General features: G+C 42.3%; 1 protein-coding gene across 1 annotated transcript in view; it reads right to left on the reverse strand.

Moving 5' to 3' along the window:
• Positions 1-1,024: 1,024 nt before the first annotated feature.
• pid1 (phosphotyrosine interaction domain containing 1) overlaps positions 1,025-16,610 on the reverse strand; it is a 31,318-nt gene continuing 15,732 nt past the window's right edge. Inside the window, exon 3 of the mRNA XM_034604548.1 lies at positions 1,025-3,668. Within this exon, the coding sequence (XP_034460439.1) occupies positions 3,165-3,668 (504 nt within the window). The 3' untranslated portion in view covers positions 1,025-3,164. The remainder of the gene's footprint in view (positions 3,669-16,610) is intronic.

Consider the following 16,610-nt stretch of genomic DNA (forward strand, 5'->3'; position numbering starts at 1 on the left):
AGCATGAAAAGGCCTCATTGAGAAAAGCAATCTTCAAAGCACAAGCTGTAGCTCGTCTTGCCAGGAGGAGGCAGTGTTCGCATTCAGCGCACATTAACATTCTTCACAGCATCCATTTTGCCTCCAATTCTCTGCAGCACTTAAGCTGCAAAATGATCGCCAGCCGTAGAAGCAGAGAGCAGCTAGTTATCAGGTTATTGATGTGGAGTCTTTGAAGAGGAAGAAGCAAAACAAACACAATAATACAAAATAAAAATAAAAAAGATCTGAGGAAGTCGGAGGAATGTGAGGAATGCACAAGTAAAAGTTAAAAAAAACACCCTTTAAGAGGATGGACAAAGCTGTGGCAGTGTCACACTTGAACCTGAAACATGCCTGGAAACACCATAAAGTTGTGTTTTGTGAGTGTTTCAGAGGAATCGTGACCACACGCGGCAGATTGTAGTCGAAGTGTTAAAACACTCAAACCTGCTCACAGCTGAGCCTGAAAAGACATTTCCAGTATTTCAACCTCCACCTACGCCCGGCAATTATGATCCGGTGGAAACCGAGAATGAATAGCTTTTGTGTTGAGACTGTAGCTTTAAGCCACATCCAAACATTACACCGAGATGGAATTTATACCTTTCATCGTTTCAGGGAGAGAGAAAAAAAAAATAATATCACATTCCAGTCAGCGGGAACAAGGGTGAGTGTGTGTGTGTGTGTGTGTGTGTGTGTGTGTGTGTGTGTGTGTGTGTGTGTGTGTGTGTGTGTGTGTGTGTGTGTGGTTACGCTTTACATCTGTCCTGGCATCCTGTCTGAGCATCATCTGGTTATTCATTCTGTTTGTTCTGAAACTGAACATGCTTTGTGTTTATCCTCCCACACACAGCCGCAGCGGGGAATCCAATAAGTTTCCAAATTGAGCTTTTTTTAAGAAAAAAAACCCCAAAACAACTTCTCTCAGCCTGGATCTGATGACGGCAGGGACGGACATGTGGAGATGTGAATCCAAAAAAAAAACAAACAGACCACACCGTCACACAGTCACTCGTGGTAAATACTTTATATGCAATTGTTTCTTGATCTTTGCAAACACTGTATAGAAAACACTTAAGTAACATTGTTTTTTTGAACATTTAAAGCGCGTCTGAGCTGTCAGACAGACATGACACAGTAATCTAGAGCTTTATAAACATCCCCCCCCCACCTCTCTCTCCTGTCCATACACAATCCCCTCCACACACACACACAAACAAACACACACACACAGCATTCAGGCTCTCCACTTATAATTCACAGTAGGCTGTATAACACTGTTTCTGTACCGCATGATGTTCTCAGCATCTTTTTTTTTATTATTATTTAAAATAGCTATCAACATTTATACTGTAATATTTGGAAAGCGATACATTTGTATTTACATAAGCTTATTGAGCGAGATTCAAATACAATGTGTACATATGTATAGTCGTATGTAGGGTGCGTATATGAGAGTGTGTGTGCTGATCAGAGTCGTCTTGATCATTCTGGCTGAGTCACTGACCAGTGACCGTTTTCCATTGAGAGCGTCCAGTCTGTTCAACACAGTCCAGTTAGAAAAAAGGAGAAAGTGTCCTGGCGCTGTGGCGAGTTTTTGTTCCGCTCAGAGAGGCGATGCGGGGCAACGGAGCAAACTCATCATAGGTTCGCTCCCCGCGTGGCAGTATGCGAGGACGCGAGGAGATCGTGGGAGACTGAATTGACCGGAGGTGGCGTGAGGTGCTCACAGCACGTCAGACTCAATCGTACATTCAGCAGAAGCCAGGAGGCGCCACTTGTTTCCTTGGACGGCTGTGGTTTTGTTGAAGGGGTCCTACGATCTCAGCGGCTGGCACATTTAGAGTCGTACAGTTATTTCATACGGGATTAAAGTAAGAAAACGTGGCGAATGGTCACAGTACCATGTCTGATTTTAAAACACCTCCGTACGCATCGAAAATGGATGCTTCAGGAACGATGAGACGTCCTTCCCTCCCCTCTCGGATCTTCCTGCCTTTACCTTTTTATCTTTCACACACAGAGATGCAAACACTCACATGTTACATTCATATACACAAACTACCAAAGTAAGCAATTACACCTACACACACAGAAACACACAAAGAAATGTCCCTCTCACACACACATACACACACATACACACACATACACACACATACACACACATACACACAGGGACCTGGGGTGAGAGACCAAACTAATGTGAGAGGAAAGTGAGGCACATAATCCGACAGGCAAACTCCAGCCTGAATTTTGGTTTACTTAAAACAGAAGCCATATGTGGATGATTACCGTGTCTGAGACAGGTCCAGGCCTTCAGCCTAGAGAGAACTTCTAAAATGTAAAATCATTTAGCACCTTTAAGATACTCTGGATCTGCAACTACCTATTAAACAGAGACGGACGTAGAAGCTCTGGCTCCGTCGTCCACATGAGTAACAGCCATGCCAGCAAATCATTTCGGGGGTTTGGACTAAGGTACTATAGTGATGATATGGAGCAGTGCTTAAAGGCGGAGCTATTCTTTCACATCCTCATTTGCTATTTAACCAAGGCATTTTGACAGAGATCCACATAATTAAACATTTAAGGAATTTATGTGCTCCAACAGTCTCATAAACTCTGGGTTGGGACCCAATGTAGGTCACTGGTCTAGTGCTGCTGGGTCCCTACATGGCAAGAGTAGCAATAGGTTTATAATGAGCTGGGGTCAGAAGAACAGGGACTAAATTTCGTTGTTTCTCAGATGAAAAAGCTTAAGAACCACAAACCGTGTTTCTGCTGGGTGCAGGAGCGACAGTGGTGGAAAAAAGGAACTGCTGAGTCAATCTCTTGAGGGCGATTACAGAGGTGCTTAAAAGGCCCTTGTGGGTCTTTATTCAAAGTGGCAGCTATTTGCTATCCCTGTATGTAGATCTTTTGTAACTCCTTTTCCATCTACCTTCCCTTCACGGTATTTAAAAGCTACTTCATTATCCTGGGTGTGTTGGTTCACAGGGTCAGTTAATTTGATTCCAGATTGAAAACAGAGAGAGGGATAGTAGGGGAGAATGAGAAAAGCAGGTAATCTGTCCATCCTTCCAGTCACCCGTCGCTTTGTTAAGACGGGGGAGAGATCAGGAATTTAGGCGAGTTTCTGTTCAACCGTCATCTGGAGTCGTGTCTTCAGGGGTGGATGAGTCCTCGGCAAAGTCATCCGATGAGCCGCTCTTGTGGATGCGGCCGTCACTGCGCATGCTATGGAAAGTCTTGCGGAAAGCCTCCATCATGGAGTGCGCCAGCTTCTTGGCCTCCAGCTTACTCTCACACTCCACAGCATGGCAGTCCATCTGGAAGGACAGGTCATCGTTGATCTCCCTGTAGATCCAGGCAAATACGTTGGATCTGACGCTATGGTCGGCTGTGCAGTAGGCGATGCGGGCCACCTGGTAGGTGTCCATGGTTACCGATGCCTCGCTGTGGTCATCCAGGTGGTGAAGGCGCACCTGGAAGGGCCGAATCTCCAGCAGAGAGCTGCCTGCGGGGCAGGTGCCCTGCTGCTGCTGAGCCAGGCCACGACTTTCCACCAGACCAACCACTGCTGACTCTGTGCAGCCAGATAGGAACTGGGTTCCCGAGATAGTCACCTTACCCAGGTAGGTCACCTGCAGGAAATGAGACACAGAGATACTATTAGACTCAACCTTTCCCACAGTGCAACATGTTAGAGATGTAAATATGCAGTTGTCTATAAATACATCAGAGCACATCATTTCCAACAGATGAACAGAAACTGCAAGGACGAAATAACAGGGGTGTGATACGTCAAAAGATCTCATATATTTTAAAAACAAATTGAATAACTATAAATAATAGAATCCCAAGGTGACATACTTTCATACAGAGAAAATGATATCATCAAAATTGTTCCAAAGTCTAAGGGGTTTCAATGCAAACCCCCAGTTACATTTGGTTAGCAGGTGGGACCTGGGACTGGCCAACAATTGACATTTATGCTAAAAACATGGTGTAAAAGATGCCGTTCCGAGACAAATTTGAATGTCGGGGCTTACGGACACTTGGATGTTGTTGTTTTTACGTTTAAAGAAGTGGTCACCAGTTACTGCAATTTGGTTGCAACACCTTTTTGCCCCTGAAACTCCCAAAAATGTTTTGTGGACTCAAAACACTTCACCCACCCCTCCATCGGCATAGTTGTGAGTAGATAATGAGTGGAATTTCATTTTTTGGTGAACTATCCCTTTAAACAGGTCTTTTTCTTAACAGAGTTTATATTTAGTGTTAACCTGAGGTAAGATAAGGCAAAAACTTTAATTATGAAAATCAAGAGTATAGACCATTACCATTTCAAATCACTGCCAGCAGTTTTAAATAAAAACACTGCTTGATAAAAAGTACTGAGAATATTCAATGTACATCGCATTTAACCTCACAAACCGGGGGGGGGGGGGGGGGTTTAGAGAAAGACCTTTAAAGAACAGACAGTGGTGAAAAGAGCTTTACAAATTTTTCTGTGGTAACTTTACTGACACGCCGAAAGCTGTGTGTGTGTGTGTTATTTCCCAAAGAGAAGCTGTGGTTGCAACAAGGACCATAGAATTCCATAGTAATGACACTGCATACCAGGAGAGTGATACACTGAGTAGATGGAGAGGGATAAGATATGAGGGAGAGAGAGAAAGTTAAGAAGTGAACTAAGCTGGAGATTTCTGTGGGCATGAGGCCAATTCAAGATTGGTCCAGGAATAATGGCCGACTTGTAGGCTTTCTCTACGTGGTGTTCTTTATGGCTTTATAAAAATACACAGAGGAGGAGCCTGCTATGAGTCAAACGCTCAAAGAGTTTTCACTCCTGTCTGTGTTTACACTGGGGCAGGGGAATACTCTGCACACTCAAGAGTTCATTACAGCTGCTCGACATGCGCACACATTTGACACACGGCTGCAGATAACATGAGTGCAACGATAAGTGTGAATACTAAAGGGCAAGATTGGTATCATATCACAGTCTGGAACATTTGCAGAAGATGTGGCCTGCATTCGTCGCCCAACATCAATCCTGTGGTCTCGATAACACCATTCCCTTAAGAAATTTAAGTGAACTATTATCTCAAAGCAAGGTTTTATGATGATGATAAGGGAAAGGTCCACCCAGCAGATCAACAGATACCAAAGCAAAAAGCATGACTGAGTGAGCGACTGACATAAAAGACCAGAAAAAGACATAAAGCAAGAGCTTGGGTCCTGTTTTATTCATCACATGATCTGACTGCACCCTTCGAGTCAACCTGCCCTCATTCTCTGCTTATGATTTTGACTGAATGGGATCTTTCAGAGTGAGCATGTAGAACAGCCAGCCAGTCACCAGCCTCTCGGTTAGACAAGCAATTACTCCTGTGTAGGATAGATATACTTTAGCATTTACGATTAAGGCGAGTAACGCAGGCACTGATATCTTGAGTAAAATGTAGCAACTTGTCAAATTTCTTTTTATAACCCCAAACCTCTGATGCCAACAACAGTTTATTTTATATAAAAAAACGTGTGAAAGAATTGGAAGAGTCTTAAAATATCAGAAAATGGAAATAATGGAGAAATGGAGCAGCAACAAAAGGAAGAGGAAGCAAGTGAAACATTGAATGTAGAAGTACAGTCTGTTAAAAGAATGTTCTTTAAAGTGATAATTTGTGAAAAATAATTTACGAACACTTAGAAAATACTCATAGCAACAAATGTAATGCCACCACCAGAGACATGTCTTAACTGTGGGAAGTAAATGAAGCAACTGAACATTAATTCTCAAAATTGTGTGAACTTGACCAGGAACAGTGATATATCATATTTCATGTGAAAATCAGGTGAATTAAAATGTGTATCGTGTTTTTCCTAAATGTTGTCATAACAGCTACAAGACTGATTGGGGGTGAACACAAACAATAGTCTTGTACAACTTGGCCCTTGAGGGTTTCCTATAGGCAACAGTGATTCAAAGAGCCAGGCAGTGAAAGCGGCTGCCTCCTCAAACATGGTTTTCATTAGTGGCGACCACAGGGTGGGACATAGTGCCTTCGCTCCGGATCCATCAAACAGCTGACTACCCCAGGTCTGCAGGAGCAGCGTGGAGGCTAGGCAGTTTGCTATAATTCAACCACACTGACACCGTCTCGTAGCCAAAAGGCGGTCAGTCACTCAGTCAGCCAACAAATCTAAAGACTGAGCCAAGATTCATCAGCCATTCAGTGTGCTGTTAGTATGTCAAAAGACATGGAGAGAGTCATTATGGACTTCTTTTCTCTGATACTCATATTTTGATATTCAGTTACTTGTTTAAACTGTGATTGTTTCTACTGATTGCTCACTTCCTAGCTGAACTAAGGATGACTGCTTTGCCAGGTTTCATTTCCTTACAGGAGCTGGGAGTCGGCCAACGTTTTCTCTCATGTCAGCTTTACTGTCTCTGTTCTGCTGTCATGTTACAAAATGATGTATTCGCCTGGATAAATAATGCTGGCATGTTGAAGAGTTGCAGTGACCTCCTATTCAGCCTGAATGAATTCTTTAGCCCAACTTTGCTTTTGTTTGATGGAATGCTTATCGGAATTCCCAAATTTTATTGGCATCACAGTGTTTGTGTATACTATGCATGCAATTGGTCATTAAGTTTTCTGGGTTGCTAACTTGGTGCCATAAAGGCTAGAGGAGCTGCTCCACTTAAAATACAAGCACTCAAATTTGACAATTCTCAAGGATTTTTAGGTTATAGGTCCGGGTAGGACCTCGGACCTAGAACAAGGGTTAAGAATGGAGAAAATGCAAAATAAATAAGCACACTCAAGAAAACCATAACCTTCATTGGTATGAGCTCAGGAGAAAAGTCCAGAAACAACAACAGAACTCACAAGATTATCAGAGCAGCAAATTCTTTCTGTTCTTTCTTTCCGAAAAAAAGTTTGAACTTCCTACAAGTTTGACCTGTTTTGGCTAAATGTTTCTGTCTGAGTAGCTTTTATCATACATGAACAGATGAATACAAATTAGATAAACCAGAATAAGATATAAGGTAAGTGTGTGTGTGTGTGTGTACGGCGGAGATAAGTGAGGACTGTGTGAGGTGAGGAGGTCACCAGACAGAGCAAACATTAGACTTTGTTTCCTTTAAGTCCAAAGCAAACATGCAGCTGAAGAGGAAATTGTTACATTGCTCGAGCAGAAAGATGGAGGACAGATAGAGATAGAAAAATGCTGCCTATAAGGCCGTGCTCATAAAACAAAGGCACCACTAACTCATTGGATGCGTATGATTTTTGGGGGGATTGCAGTGCATGAATCAACAGTTTTAACTCTACCTAATTTTTTCCTTGAGGCTTAAGACGACACTGAGCCCATTTACACCTGGTATTAAAATGTGGTCTGTAGGTGAATTCAGCACATGTAGAAGGAAAGTTGAGTTTGTTCAGTTATGTGCACTAAATGTGAAAGTGAATCTGGAGTTTATAAGGTTTGCCTCCTGTAACATGGCAGTGGATTGACAAAAAATGTGAACAGGTTACAATCTATATTATTGGAATAGCAACTCAAAAAAAGCCAAACAAGCATTTTTGGTGCACTCGCTTGAATACAGTGCAATTATTTCTGCAACACTAACGAAATAATAATTTTAGTGAAGCATTAAATACTGTCAGTGTTAGATTAAAAGCAGCAGATGACAGTGATCCAGTGGAAGATCCAGTCCATTATAGGCTCACTTTGCAGAAATTAATCAAAGTTATAGATTGTAATTTAATTCCAGTAAAAAAAAAAGTGTTGGCGACAAACACAATAAAGTGGGAATTTGAGTCAAGAACCACTTGATGTACAGGAGGATAAAACGGTCTAAACTAAACTGCTGCGAGTGTCGTTTCCCCACAAAACATCATACAATACAGTGACTGGTTAAATACAACAGAGACCAGCCTAAATGTGCAGGGAACACACCTGTAACCTTTCAAATGAGACCATACTACCTCAAAAACATCAGACTGACCTGCAAACATATAAAAACTTATATAACTTATAATATGTCAGACAGTAACACTGATATCCACCAACAGAAATACCACAATTAGAAATATGTTTTAAATGTAGAATGTGCTTTGATATTTCCTTGTAAAAAATTCTTCCTCCTTAAAAATAAGGTTCAGACTTGAGACCACAACCTCTGATAGAATAACACAGAAAGAAGCATCATCAGAGCATCAGCTCCACCGTGCATGGTCTAGTTTTGGTTTGTGGGCAAACGATTAGGAAAATTATACTTTTTCAGACTGAAAGTAGCCAGTGAGACATGATCACATTGAAATTAAAAGCACAAATCTAACTTCTGACACCAGCTGAATAAAATATGAGGCCACAAAACAACAGCATGAGGTGGATCTGTGCGCAGTTTGAGTGTCTGGGAGGAAATTGCAGAGGTGGATCCGAGACAAGTTAGTGGGTGACTTTTAACAGCTACAGCTGTGAGTGAGTGTCTGTGTGAGTGAGTGTGTGAGCGCATCGGAACAGTTTCCAAATGTACAAATCATGGATTGGAACAATGAAGAGACAAACACTGACTCAAATGATCGTAAAATTCTGCAGATGGAAAAGAAACATGATTCAGGTTGGAAGAGAAAAAAACTTTTCTGTATATAAAGATGGAAAACATGACAGCTAGCCAAATGTGAAGCCAAAGCATGTAGATTGCCCCCTGGTGGCTGGCTGTAGTATAGGCTGTAAAACTCCTGCCTCCTATTGTTGGTGGATGAGACATGGAACAAACTGAAAGTCAAAGTAGGCCTACACTTGACATAAACTTTCCTAAAAGATGGTTTCTGACATGTTAGGTAGCTCTCATCACACTGCTGTATGTTCAAGTGCTCACTTTTCTGGGAAGATTGGTTTTAGCTAGTTATTTGATGCTATAAAAACAACGTGAAACCTCATGATTGACAGCTGAGACTGACTCGGTACTGCGGCTCCATCCCCTGATCGCTACTGCACAGACTTTGGCTCCAAGGGATATCTTCGGCGCAAGAAGGCAGCATTTATATCTTGGTATTTGGCATCGCTGAAGAGTGGGAAGAAGAAACACGCCGACTATCTTTATATACAGTCTATGGTTTTTATTATTTATTTTTAAAACTATGCACAAAATTGATACATCAAATCGACTCTGTCCCAGACCAGAACACATCTGCTGTCTTGTGCTCTGGCAGCCTGCTCACCAGTCGTCTCAGTCTCAGACAGGCAAGCTTAAATCATTTCAGAGATCTACAGAGTTCTCCCAGTTGGTTCAACTTTCCATGTGTTTCTCCTCTTTGTCCTAAACTCTTCTCGTCTCTTGTCGTCCCTTCTTCCCATCGCTCTCCCTTCTCTCTTTTACCCCCTCTCCTCTATCCTCACATCCCCTCTACTGTTGTGTACCCCCCTCCGAGGCTAATTGGTAGCAGTTCTATACCGTCAAACTGAAAATATTGATTGCATTACATGAAGCAATACAGAGACAGAAATAATGATGATTTACAGGATCTAAGGCCTTCGGGGGCTGCAAAGATGGAATTCTACACTGACAGAAAAACAGACAGACATACAAGCTGGAGGGAGAAAGAGGAAAAAACTGTGTTTGGGAGACTTTAATTTTCAAGTATGCCAAGGTAAGATGTGAAGTATCCACTGGATTCCTAAACTAAATGTGTTTGTGTACCTGTTTCACAGCAGAGAGAGAAAAACAATGAAGTGGAGTGAGAGTGTTTGTGACACTGAGATGGGGGGGAGGAGTGTAGTTAAACACTAGCATGTGTGGCTAGACATGTGGCCACTATTACTGACTCTTGGTTTATGGAGGTTATTGTCATTTTCTATTCTTTCTAACTCCTCGATTGGGAGACTCTTGATGAGCCGCTAGACCTGCGAGCAGAAGGTCGCACAGCACGGAAGAGACAGCTGAAGACGTCAGATTGCTACAGTTTGTAGTCTTAAGGAAAGTTAAAAGAAGTTAACAGAAAAGTTTAAGTTGGGATGAGAGGATTTACCACTCATGTCTGTTTGAGATATAAATTACATCAAAAGCACAGGATGGCAGCACCTATATCATGTGTATTTTGGCTTAATTTTGAACAACACGAGTCACCCATCTTTACATAGAGGCTATTGTGGAAAGAGCTAGCTAGCCTGGCTTTGTCAAATGGTTTTTTAAAAAAAATATTTTAAGCTGCAATGATACTAACACTTTACAGTTCCTTATTCGTACAAAATCAGCAGTTTTATTTATCCTCTTAAATAGTGACAGTTAAAAGTGCTAGCTTGTGGAGCCAGGGGAGCAGTTATCCAGGCTTAATGCTAAGCTCAGCTAATCAACTGCAAATGGAGCTTCATATTTACAGTACAGCTACAAGAGTGGTATCAATCTTTTCATACATAAAGGGAAAAATCAACAACTCCAAAAAAATCTGTGGAGAAACACAACCTGAGAAACACTCAAATGTCCCTGATACTTATTAATCCGATTTTGAAAATGTTCCTGCATTATGGCTTTATTGTAATTTTCCACCAATTCTTCAATGAGTGCATCTGTAGCCCTGCAAAATATCCACCAACTGTTGCGTCTGGCTGGAAACACATTAGATCATAAATCTGAATATTGTTCGAAGACACATGTATGATAATCATCAGAGAGGTTGTGCAAATGCTGCCTCATTAAGTCCTTTATCTGCATGTTTGTAACACTGCAAAGGACTTGAGTCATTAAAACCATACTGCAGTACATGCATGCCAACACAGTCACTCTGCCACCACTACATGCCAGCTTCAATCCTGTCTGAGTTTGATGATGAATGAGGCAGACAGATTTTAACATTTAACATTTTCTGATGATTCACAGGATGAAAACCCAACAATGCCTGTTAAACCGCAATTATGCGACGAACAAAGGAGAAACAGACGGACAGAGAGAAACTCACTGCGGTAAACAGATGTGAAAAATAGGCAGAGAAGATGATAGAAAGTAAGTTAATGCAAAGAAAGACTGAAGAAAGTGAGGGATACACAGAGGGAAACAGAAAAAAAACATCCGCAGCCCAGCAAGCAAACCAGTGGGGGAAAGACAGTAACATCCTGGTCCACTCACGCACAACACACACCGTCTGTGTGTCTGTCTCTGTATGTGCGTGTAACCTCACAGGCATGCATGTGTATGAGAGGTGTAGAGCTAGGGCAGCTGCTGCGGCTGCTCGGGCCACAGCTGGTTCAGCTATCAGCAGAAGAAAGGAGGTATGGGAAAAAGGGGAGGAGGAGGAGGAAGAGAGAGACTTGGAGGAATCAGTGAAGAGATACCTATCCCTGCGGAGAAGCTTTGGCAACGTAGATAGAGAAGAAGAAGAAAGGGTCTGAAATGACAGGAAAGAGGGTCTGAGAGCAGAACAAGGAAAGCAGTTTGGTCCCATTGGATCAGAAGCAGTCTGGGAACAGACTGTGATGTGAAGGTACAAACAGTTAGCAACACTTCTGGAACTTGTCGTTTCAGCATTAGGCAATTTCCCAGACACCGATCCAAGGACAACAGCTTTGCTTTTGCTGCAGACAAAAACACAGTCTGTCTCTCAGTGATATCAAAGATCTCTCCATCCAAACTTTGTATTGCTTTCTTACTAGCTTGAGATGATTCCACAATGTGATTGTTTTTGTTTTTACCTCAAATATCAGATTTGTCCGTGTCAGTAGAGTGTGGCTCAAGCTGCTATTTCTATCCAAACCAGTCCGAGCCTGAGAGAAAAACTCACCAAGCCTGAACCCATTCCGAGGGGTACACTGCTATTTCTATCCGAAAACCAACCTAATGTTTTCCCTGATAAAATGCACATGCAGTATAAAAAAAAGCCAGCATAACCAAACCTGGCCCAAACCTGAATATATTTCAAAATTTTAATCCGAACCTCGTGGGTTGGCAATGGTGATACTTATCCTTTGTGATACTTGTGATTCAGCTAATTTACAAAAGATTAGGACAATTAGGACGGGATTGGCTTATACACCCTCCTCATTAAAACAGGTAACCAGTTGTAATGCTGTAGCCGATCGGTGTATATTCATTACATGAACATTTGGAAATGTGAATTAAAACTTATTTTGTAGTTCAACATTACACAATATTAAACCCAGTTACCTGGTTTAATGACGTGGCTGATCAATGAATTTCTGCTGATGAAAAGAAATTGTTCTCACAAACTGTGTATATTTTAGGTAGTCGTCATGAGAAGGTGAGTTTGAAAGAATACAGTAATCTTAACACAAGGCTAATTTTCTTGTATAGAAGTTTTAAATGCGGTTAAAAGCTCGAGAAAATTGTCTTAGTTGGACCTTGAGTGAAGATTATTTAATCATACAGCATTTTGGGGCAATTCAGAAATGTTACAGCACTTACAAGTTTATATTACTCACCAAGCATATATGGTGTCTCGGTCAATATTCATTCTATTTTTATTATTTGATATTCACAGTATCTGTATTGGATTTCAGCTTGGACTGTAGTCAGTTCCATGAAATTGGGAAAAAGACAGTTACTGAGTCACACACAAAAATGCTACAGCATGTTCTAACGCTAAAACACAAGTGTCCTGCTGTAGAACACAACGGTTACCCAGGCGTTCTCCCTCAGTAGGCCCCTGCGTCTGGATCCCCCAACATGACTGGAAATCCACTGCTTGGGAACGCAGCATTCCTGAGGAGGTTGTTAACATTCCTCTAAACTTATTGAATCAGCAAAGTACAGCTGGCTCCGCTTGCCACGGCATGCAAAGATGGATGAGGGCTTTTTTCTGAACGTTCTGTGTGTATTTGCTTGTTTGTGTTGCGCAGTGAGAAGAAGGTGGTGTGTGTGTGTGTGTGTGTGTGTGTGTGTGTGTGTGTGTGTGTGTGTGTGTGTGTGTGTGTGTGTGTGTGTGTGTGTGTGTGTGTGTGTGTGTGTGTGTGAATGCGCATAACAGAGTCTGAGTGTTGCAATGTAAGTCAAGACAGGAGCACCTCAGTGTATATGAAAGAAGCTTTCACCCCGCTCAGCCTCGTCCATACAGCCCACTTTAGGTTAAAATTCTCCATATTTCAATGATGGTCATAAAATACTTCTGAAATCTTCGCTATGGAGACAGTTTATTTTTAATTCCTGTCCCACACACATTCGCAATGCAAGTCTTACTTTACATACACTATTTGATGCCATTACAAATGGTGTTTAGTCAAATCCTCCTGCACTGGGTGCATCAGGATCAGCCTACAGAGCACACTGGGGTTTATCCCGTCCAGATTTTTGCACAGAGAAGGTTTTGTGTAACACTGTACATATGTTATAGCAGCGCCACAGCTTACGGCACATACTCCCACCAGAGACATTCTATGTTTATCAGGCCATCGTGATTCTTGTCACACATGAGTAAACATTTTAGTGGTACTGGGAAGATTTTAACCTACAAAAAAAAAGGTTGCACTCTGGAGCCCTGTCAAAGTGAAGTTTAAGTTAACTAAAAGTAAAGCACCGTAGGGGCCCTGTGACAGGGCACCAGTCTAATTTGTCCCATCACACTTTCATAATATATTAATACATGTTTTACACAACATAAAAAAGTCTGTAACTCTAGTGTTTTTACACCATCGCTTCCTGGTCGAACAGTTTGCTGTGGTCTTTGCCCTCATGCCGCTTACTGTTCTCAGCTGTCAATGCCGTGGCTAAGAAGGTGGAGTGGGTCGTCCACTGACCAGAGGGTCAATATCAGTCTCCCCCATTCCGTGTGCTGATAGTGTGTGAGTGATGTGTGATAGACAAAGTACTACACATAGATGCACTGTATGAATGTGTGCCTGAATGGGTGAATAGCAAAGCTGTACGGTAAAATGTTTTGTCATCGAGACTAGAAAAGCTCTATATAAATAAAGACCATTTACTAGACCATTCCTCTCCTACACAAACACACTGACCCATCTGTCACAATCAGACCACCTGGAGCAATTTCACCCATGTCTCTGGCCTGTTAAAACATTGATACGTTTTTACCATCCTCTGCAGGCAGGCAGAATTTGTTAGAAACACGGTACCGCTTTCATGATGCACATTTACGTGAGAAGCATTCAATTCACAGCAGGTACTGGCCCTGGTCTGTAAGCCCATACTGTGAGTGTAACAGAAAAAAAGATGATGACTAAAATTAGGACATTTGATCTGACTGTCCAGTCTTTTATCAGAGAAGAACCAAACAGTTCAAATTAATCAGTGGATCTGAGAGAAGTCCTCAACTGCAGCACAGGCTTCCACTACACAAGAGTTCACCTGTGAACCACAACACACTCAGATTTCGTCTCAACATCGCTCAACCTTCATACTAACCCATAAGCGCAGAGGAGTATTGTCCTAAGTGTGGTCACGCTGACCCTTGTCTGCTGCTCCCATTAGCTATGTGGTCCAAAAAGAAAATTAAGCTGGGAAGACACAACCTGGAAAATGTTGAACACTATTACAGATGACAAAGCGAAGTCCAAAAACCCTGATATAAAAAAAGGCTGCCTCAGACTCAAACACAGACATTCACATTTAGCAGGGAACTGGGAGCACCGGTCATCTCACCCTGGAGGTTGCTAATCATATAAATGTCATCACTGTGCGTTCTGTTCTCTGTTCGCTAGAGAAGTGACGGTACGCACAGCACACTAACTGACATCAGCATACCAATTAGAGAGGGACAAAAAGCCTCTCTGCCTGACAGATAAGATAAAGACATGGTAGGACCAGCCTGCCCTGCGCTGCGAGTGTGAATGACGTCAGTGTAGGAGAATCACGCACTGTCGCTGGTGTGGTTCAACTGTACATGAGAGAAATTGTGCCAAGCAGCAGCAGAAACAGAGCTAGACGTGCTTGGAATGTAACTGACGATATGCAGACATTTTGACTTGTCATAGCAGTAAGAGCACACATGCTACTGATAACATTAGCAATGGCTGAGTTCTATTTAGGTGTCCCAGTAAAGTCACGACAGGGTGACAGGTGAGCCAGCCCAGCCCAGCACCAGGAGCCTGACACTGAAGCAGCTAAATGGATTTCAGCCATCATGGACTTGATTACCACCAATGCGTTTCTACTGTAACATCTTTCAAAGGCCTATTAGTCCCATTCTGGCAACAGTACTTAGTTTAATCACTGCCAGTCACAGCTTAAAGTCAAATCTCTGAGAGTTTCTTTCTACATCTCTAGCTTCTTTCCCCCTCGGAGTGACGCCGTAATGCCAAAACGCTAACAATATGCATTCAGATACAAATTCAAAGTTTTGATCTATCTATACCTTTATTTTGGGAAATACTTTCAATACTTTTTATAAGCCTAATTTGACTAGTGACGCCTGAGAAGAATGAAAACAGGACTCTGAAGAGACAAGAGCAGAGAGTTAAAGGTGAATACAACCACTAACCTAACTGTGCATTCCTTAGTGTGAATGTGTTGGTAACTCTTCATTTTTTTACCCTTTGAAAATGAAGAAAAGATTTATTTCAACCACAACAAAGTCAGGGTAAGAAGCTGAGTTGTATTTTCAGCAGTCTCCAAAATAATTTCTCTATTGTCATTGCATACGACTGTGGAGCTGGCATGGATCTAAAGAGCATTGACTATATTTTCTCAATGGACGTGAAGTGGACCACTTTGACAGCAGCAGGCCAGGCAGGGCAATGAGAGGCGGCCTTTCATCCTTGCTAGCTGTTAGCTTTGGCAGGCGCTCAGCGGCCCTCGGACAGCCTTCCTGCCTGCCTGCAAACTGGGACAACACCTGGGGGCTGGGAGAAAGCAGAATGAGGGAGACGGGTGAGAAATGAAAGGGAATATAGACCATGAGGATAATAAATTGGATCATATTGTGCCATATAAAGGCCAATCACGAGGGGAGAGAAGGGCAAAATGAGACCACTGTTTCCAAAGTTTTTTCCCATGAAAAGAAATAATGGCTCTTTGAGGTCTGATGGTGGAAGCAGAGGTGCTGGGGCAGATGGTCAGACAGATATGCAGACAGGCAGGTAGTGACTCAGACAGTAAGTTACACGAGACAGAATACACAGGCCAACAAATGCATGCGGCGAGGCAGACAGAATTGTAAATGAGGAGGTCGCAGACAGATGAGGGAAATGAATTTTTTTGTGTGTGGCTGGTATTCTGCTGAATAGCTGTAGTGGTATCCATGGCAACATGGCTTTGGCATTTGCGGCAATGCTGGAAAGAGCAGCCGGCACAGAGGGAGGAGCAGGCAGAGAGCGGAGACTGGGATTCACACTAGACAGAGAGGGATACCAAGTTCATCTATGTGCAGTGTTCACCGTGGCAATACATCAATATTTATCTTATCACAGTAGTGATTGTCAGTAGGATGATACGACATGACGCTGCATATCTCTGTTACCTTACACTAAAACTGTCATTACACTGTTAAGTTTAGAGAAACAGCTGGTTAAAATTTGTCACACAAAAAGAACATGTATGATCAATTAGAAACCAAGTATGACACACTGAACATGGGGAATGGGATACTGATGAGTCAGTAGCC

This window comes from Hippoglossus hippoglossus, chromosome 13 (genome assembly GCF_009819705.1).
Source record: "Hippoglossus hippoglossus isolate fHipHip1 chromosome 13, fHipHip1.pri, whole genome shotgun sequence".
Taxonomy (NCBI): domain Eukaryota; kingdom Metazoa; phylum Chordata; class Actinopteri; order Pleuronectiformes; family Pleuronectidae; genus Hippoglossus; species Hippoglossus hippoglossus.